Source organism: Vespa crabro, chromosome 9 (assembly GCF_910589235.1).
Source record: "Vespa crabro chromosome 9, iyVesCrab1.2, whole genome shotgun sequence".
NCBI classification, from domain to species: Eukaryota; Metazoa; Arthropoda; class Insecta; order Hymenoptera; family Vespidae; genus Vespa; species Vespa crabro.
In genome coordinates, this window is record NC_060963.1 from 2,097,501 (window position 1) to 2,105,000 (window position 7,500).

Here is a 7,500-nt window from a genome sequence, read left to right on the forward strand (position 1 = left end):
AAATTCTCCATGTCGAGGAAAATGTATTATTAATATAATATTTTTTGTATTATTATTATTATTATTATTATATATTGATATAATTATTATGATAATATATAAAAATATTTAATTTTAAATAGGTAAAAAAAAAGGAAAGAAGAAATAAATATTTTATTCCACAATCGTAATATTAAAGATTAAGATCACGATTAGTATATAAGCATTGATAAAATCATTATTGAAGATCATTTTCATAATTTTTCCTTTTCTTTTCTTTTTTCTCTACCCTTATAGACTTGCGGTGAGCGACTGTGCGCCCCAAACGTCGCGGGTCAGCTCGAATTTGCACAGCAGCAGTAGTATGGCAGTAAGCCGCGTTCCGAGCCCACCGCCGCCGGAAGTGAACACCCCTGTTGCCGAGAATTGGTGTTACACACAGGTACGTAGAACAACGCCCATTGTGTTTTAACCCAACAACAAGCTGTGCAGTGTCTGTTTCCAAGACGACCGACCGACCAACCGACCAATCCGACGATCGTGCGTCCCGTTCGTTCGTTCGTTCGTTCATTCGTTTGTTCATTCTCTAGATTTTTCGTTTGAGATCATTTGACAAAGAGTATGACTGTGGGCGTAGGGTGGTGGAGGAGGGGGGGGGGAAAAAGAAGAGAGAAAGACAGAAAAAGAGATCGGTTTCCGTAATCGTATCTCCGTTTTTATTGAACGTTCCTTTTTTTTTTTTTTTTTCTTTTTTTTTATATATAAATCCGATAAAATTCAACGATAAAATTCGATGACAAAGCGTATCTATTTTATCTCCGTTGAATTGAATTGTCTTAAATGAAATTAAATGAATTATATCGATCAAATTAATAAACGTTTTTCCGTTCATGAAAATATGTTATTCCAACGATCGGATTAGATTTTAAATTTGTTCGATATGATAATATAATTATTGTACGATTTCAAATTAATTTCAATCGTGACTGGAACCGTCATTGGAACTTTCACCTTTGATTGTAAATATAATAGGAGCGTGTACGAGTGTATACTTAATATTATTACTTTCGCATGGGAAGTAATAAAACAAATACGAACGATATAGAATTTTCTTTACCTTTTTTTTTTTCTTTTTTTCTATTTTTTTATTTCTTTTATTTTTTTTCCCCTTTTTTTTTTTTTTTTTTTTTCATTCTCCCCTCTTTTACTTCACTTTTTCGTCGATAATTTCTTTCGCGTAATTTTCGTGAATCGTTCTTCTTCTTTTTTTTTTTTTTTTTCTTTTTTTTTCTTTTTCTTTTTCTTTCTTTTTTTCGTCGATTAAGAATGAAATTAACGGATATATATAATGAAGTAATACATCATACAATATGTATAAACACGTGTGTGTTGTCAATTAAAACGATAGACGGATACCGTTTGATAATAACGTAGATCTTGACGATATCTTTCTTATCGACAGTCTGACTCTTTCATTGGCATATCACTGTCAGGAATATAGATGTTAAATAAAGTCGACATGCCGGATGATAGAAGAGTTCGATAAAAAGATTAATAAAGTTCCTGTCAGCTTTCTTGTTCGATTCTATTACAACTCTTAACCTTTCAAATACATATATATACATACATATAAACATACATACACACACACACACACACACACACACACACATATATATATATATATATATTCGATGATTGATTTTGTAATACATATATATATATATATACATATATACACATATCACAAAATTAAAGGAGTGGCAAAAATCAATGTCTCGTATATATTACCGAAGATATCTCATATATATATATATATATATATATTATCGATGATATTAATCAAGGGCAAAGGATTAAGAGATAGTCGTTGACTGTCTTTCTCATATTGTCATTGTCAACTTGTCGTCGTCCTCGTCGTCATCTTCGTCGTATAGACTCTCTTCGTGGCTTCGCGAAGAGAGCACGCGCTCCTGGCGCTCTCGTTCTATTTTTACTGCTCGTCCCCTCGCGATGTGAACGACCTGCAACTAGATATCTCGCTTCTCTCTCTTTCTCTCTCTTTTTTCTCTCCTCTCTTTTCCTCTCTTCTCCTCTCTTTTTTCCTCTCTCCTCTCCCCTTCTCCTCTCCTCTCTCATTCGGATTCTCCGACCCGAACGAGGAAACGTTTGCCGAGTTCACCGTGAAAATTCGCCAACCACGAAACTATCCGACCGCACTCGATATGAACCGCACCGTACCACCCTTACTTCCGCCATCTTGAATACGATAACTCGTTGAAAATTGTTTTTAAATGCGCGTTCCTCCCTCCCCTTCCCCCCACCCTCTCTCTCTCTCTCTTTCTCTCCTTTTTTTTGTTCATTTTTTATTTCTCATAAATTTTCTATTAGACTTGTCATGGGTAGTTGCAACAATTGATGTATTGTCCTTTTAAGCCGCCATATTTGTTAGTAGAGTATTTAAAAAAATTTCTAAATCCTTTCCCCGTCTAAATCTTTCTTACAAACGTGAAATATTTCTTATTCTTATTCTTCATGTTTTTCCTCTTCTTCTTCTTCTTCTTCTTCTTCTTCTTCTTCTTCTTCTTCTTCCTCTTCTTCCTCTTCTTCTCTTCCATCTAGTCAAGGTTCGTCGTTCGAACGGGTATTCTGGGTTCAAGGCCGTTCGACGCGAAACGGTCACGATTATGTCATCGACCAAAATTATTTTCTCTGTCGTCTTGTTTCTTACATTCTTCCTCGTCTTTAGGTATTACTCGTTCTCTCTCTCTCTCTCTCTCTCTCTCTCTCTCTCGCACTCTCTATAATTATCCTCCCTGAAGAAAATTGCATTCAAATATTTGAAACATACTTTTTATTCTTTTCAAATGTCTAATGTTCCTCGATTCATATCTAACATATAGATCTAGGAAAAAACGTTCATTTTTTTTTTCTTTCTTTCTTTCTTTCTTTCTTTCTTTGCAATTAATTCAAGCTTTATCCAACTAGAAACTGTGACAATATGATCTATGCTGTTGAAAAGAGAAGAGAAAGAAAGAAAAGATATATTGGATATTAAAGGAGCTTCATTCAAAAAAGATAGATAACAATTTAGACACACTTTTATTTATTTAATCAATATTTTTATTAATTAATAATAAGTATTAATAAATCGTAATATATATGGCCGATAGAATTGAATATTTTATATCGGTATAAATAAATAAATTTTATATGTTGTGGTATTCATTGCAATTCATATTTACGTAACTGTTATTTTATAATATTATGAATTATCGACAAAATTTATTTAAATTATCGAACGCGAAGCATTCATTAGACAAATTTTGATCCAATAAATGGCAAGAGCAAATTTATACATGACGATCTTTTATTCCTCATTTTTTTCACCCGTTGATCGTGCGAATTGACGAAAAAGACGTGATCAATGATAGACGCCATATTTGATTTCTATTGTACAATTTACGAGTTATATCGTGTCGTACATTAATTCGCTTTAAGAATTCATATATTTCGAATGAAAGCTTTTCCTTTTTTTTCCTTCTTCTTCTTCGTCTTCTTCTATCTTTTCTTAAAATTCATTTAAGATTTTTAACGACGTCACGGACGACATTGACGACGATAATGTAAGAATGAAAGTCTCAGGAATCGTTTATATACCCCAAGCCCATGTATAGAGTCGGGCAACGAGTTCTGGGCAGCTTATCCAAGAGATTCTACCGGAAGTGAATCGACTTGGTCTGGTGGTTGAACCCATGGCACGGCACGGCACGGCACGACACTATACGACACGGCAAAGCAAGGCAAGGCACGGCACGGCACGGCATAGCAGAGAACAGAACAGAACAGAACAGAACAGAGTAGCATAGTGTGTTCCCGTAAACGGGCACGGTTGATTCAAGGCCGATCGGCATCGTGTGCGTATCGTCGACCGGCCGAGCCTTCCTCGACGTTGTTGGGTTGAACGACTTCATGGGCCGACGACCGATCCTTCCCCTCTTCCTTTTCCTCTTCCCTCTCAGCCCACCTGCTAACACATACCGTACTAACGCCTTATGTATTATCAAAACCCTTTAAGGAAGTAAGGAAGTGAAGGGGGGGAAAAAAAAAAAGAAAGAAATAATACAATCATCCTCTCTTTCTTCCTGTGTAACTTCTTTTTTTTAACAACAACAAAAACAAAACTATTTCTTAACTCTAATCATTTGTTCGTTCAACAAACAGACCTTATTGCCGAACAATTTCTCAAAGTATGTGTATATATATATATATATGTATGTATGTATGTATGTATATGTATGTATATGTACGGAGAAAGTATTGGGCTTCCTCTTAACGAGAATATTCTTGTGTCTCTTTTAATTTGGACACAACGAAATTTTTTAATGAAAAGATATTAGATATTAGATAAGAGATAACTAATTCTTTTCTCTTCTGACTTTTTCACTTGTAACGAATTTCCCTTTTCTCGTAATACTTCTCTCTCTCTCTCTCTCTCTCTCTCTTATCTTTTATTTTTCTTCTTAGCTAGAAGAAAAAGAAAAAGAAGATATTAGAAATCTGAGGTCGTTGTTAGATCTTACGATCTTATCGTTATCATATACGTATCGTTCCTACCTCGGAATATATTTTATTTTTAAAATACAGATTTCGAAAGGACCGATATAGACGATGAGGTTGCTTTGAAAAGAGAGAGAGAGAGAGAGAGAGAGAGAGAGAGAGAGAGAGAGAGAGAAAAGAATAAAATAAAATAAAATAAAATAAAGAAAAAAAAAAGCGAATTAACAAAACTCTAAAAATTCGTTTCTTTTTTTTTTTTTTTTTTTTCTTTTTTTATCATCAACCAACCTTCGGTTCGTAGGTACGTACACGCGCGATAGAACGGAGCGAGGTCAAGCACGTAAGGAACTATCTAGAAAGATAGATTTGGCTCTGGGCTTGGTTTCGTTCGCCAAGGTCGTGCACACAAATGACGTCAGAGATCATTGACATCTGGGGGGCTCGACCTCGTCTTCCTCATATACTTCATCTTCCTCTTCTTCTTCCCCCTTAGGCATTCCCCTTTAATTCACCACCTTATTCTTCGCCATTTGTTCTCTTACCTTATAATATACATCAGACACGTATACATATATACATGCGCGCGCGCGCGCGCGCACACACACACATATACACATAACACAACACACCGTTTAAATACCTCTTCTTTCTTCCATTTACCTTCCTTTTCCGCTTTAATTATTTCTTCCTCGCTAGTATCATTGATGTCCCTGGGGAGGAAAGAACCAAAAAAAATATGGCATCGATTTACTCACCGTAGATAAATAAAGAACTCCATTTTATCTACGAGTAAATCCTGAACTAATAACTATTTTTGTATATTTTTATTCTTACATTAACTTCCGTATTTAATTTAACATTACTCACCTCCCTTCCTTTTCTCTCTCTCTCTCTCTCTCTCTCTCTCTCTCGTTTGCTCGCTCGTTATAAAATACATGTGTGCGTATGGATATGAGTGTGTATGTCGATAGATCGACGATATATATAACGTTATAGCTAAAATAAGAGAATTGACAAAAGATCTATTCTTTCGAAGTAGATTAGATCGTCATAATGTATAATCGAAATAATATTTAATAAATAAAGAGAGAGAGAGAGAAAGAGAGAGAAATGGACAATACACTTGATTCTTCTTCTTTTTCTTATCAAGAAGAATTACGTATGATTACCGAAATTCGATGATTCTTCCCTCTGAGCCAACTGACCCTGACTTATCTATCAATAAAATAACACGTGTAAATACTTGTAGTACTTCGTTACCTCGGTTCACTCGATCTCAAGGACAATCTCGTATATAGTTATTACACCCAGCTGATTTTTTTCTTCTCTGATAGACGATTACAAAGTATATCTACATCCGTTATTGTTCTGTTATCTCAATTCTTATCAATTAGACGTGCCCCCTTTTTTTTTTTTTGGATATTCTCGTTCTTTCAATTACGATAAATTTTCGTATCATTTTTTTTGGATTATACGTATGTATTAAACCTCGTACAAACGAATTCGAATAATATTATATACATACATACATATATATATATATATATATTTTTTTTTTTTATTATTTTCTCGTAATATTTAGCGTATAGTTAGATTAAGGTAGATTCCACGGAATAGAATCTGACGTGGTGTTGCATTTGAAGGTTTTATGTGCACAGGTGAAGGTGGTCAAATTCAGCTACATGTGGACGATAAATAACTTCAGCTTCTGCCGTGAGGAAATGGGAGAAGTTCTCAAGTCGTCCACCTTTTCGGCTGGAGCCAACGACAAATTGAAATGGTGAGAGATTTTTCTGTATGTGTGTATGCGTGTGTGTGTGTGGATGGCGAGAGGGTGTTAGGAAAGATGAAGGAGTAAAAAGAAAATAAAAAGAACAAAAGCAGCACCAACGATAAAAAATCAACGGTATGATCTGTGTCTATCTTTAATTCTTATCAATGAGTATGACAATGATTCGATGATTATTCTTTTTAATCGTGATAAAAAAAAAAAAAAAAAGAGAGAAAAAAAAGATAAAAGAAAAAGAAAAACAGAAACAAAGAAGAATACAAACGAACAAGAAAAAAAAAAGATAAAAAAAAAGAAAACAAATTTTTATAACCATCGAATATATAATATATATTCATCTATTATTATTATTATTATTATTATTATGAAGATGTGAGTGAGGATGTTTAATTTGTATAAAATTGTTTTAAAATTCTTTGCATTGCATACGATCGTTTTTCGTCGTTTATTATTTTCAATCATTTTTGTTAGCCGCTGTATATATATATCATCTCTCTTTGATATATTATTAAGTGAAAGAAGTTTTTTGTAAGAAAAAGGAAAAAATAAATGAGAGAAAAAAAAATAAAGGAAAGATAATATTGACATAATAAAGTTAACATTAATTCCTTTTAGGTGCCTAAGAGTGAACCCTAAGGGTCTGGACGAGGAGAGCAAAGACTACCTGTCCCTGTACCTCCTTCTTGTTTCCTGCAATAAATCAGAAGTCAGGGCAAAGTTCAAATTTTCTATTCTTAATGCCAAAAGGGAAGAAACCAAAGCAATGGGTAAGTCGAACGGAAATGAATAATTGTACAAATGAAATTATACGTATATACGATCGAAAGAAAAAATTGTGTCAATAATGAAATCGCCTAATTTTGATCGAGATTACATGTCCCGAATATAATGCGCAGGGTATTTTAAAGATTTTCGATCAAGTTTTGTCGATCGATATTATTATTCGATTATTTCGATATAATGGAAGAAAAAAAAAAAAAAAAAGAAAAAAAAGAAATAGAAAAGGGAGGAGGAGAAGGAGGAGGAGCAGGAACGTTTGAATTAGTTAATGTGCGTTATATGTAATATGTAATGAAAAAGAATATATACCTTTGAATTTTTTTGCTTTCAGAGAGTCAACGAGCGTACAGGTTCGTTCAGGGTAAAGATTGGGGCTTTAAAAAGTTCATTAG

General features: G+C 33.9%; 1 protein-coding gene across 7 annotated transcripts in view; it reads left to right on the plus strand.

Annotated features, from left to right (window-relative positions):
• LOC124427052 (protein roadkill) overlaps nt 1–7,500 on the plus strand; it is an 85,852-nt gene that overhangs the window by 75,952 nt on the left and 2,400 nt on the right. For 4 of the 7 annotated variants that reach the window (XM_046969494.1, XM_046969495.1, XM_046969500.1 and 1 more), the window contains 4 exons: nt 277–421; nt 6,183–6,319; nt 6,944–7,095; nt 7,440–7,500. The exon at nt 7,440–7,500 is cut by the window's right edge. In XM_046969494.1, coding sequence (XP_046825450.1) covers nt 277–421; nt 6,183–6,319; nt 6,944–7,095; nt 7,440–7,500 — 495 coding nt within the window. The remainder of the gene's footprint in view (nt 1–276; nt 422–6,182; nt 6,320–6,943; nt 7,096–7,439) is intronic. The other 3 variants (XM_046969496.1, XM_046969497.1, XM_046969499.1) reach the window with 1 other exon arrangement.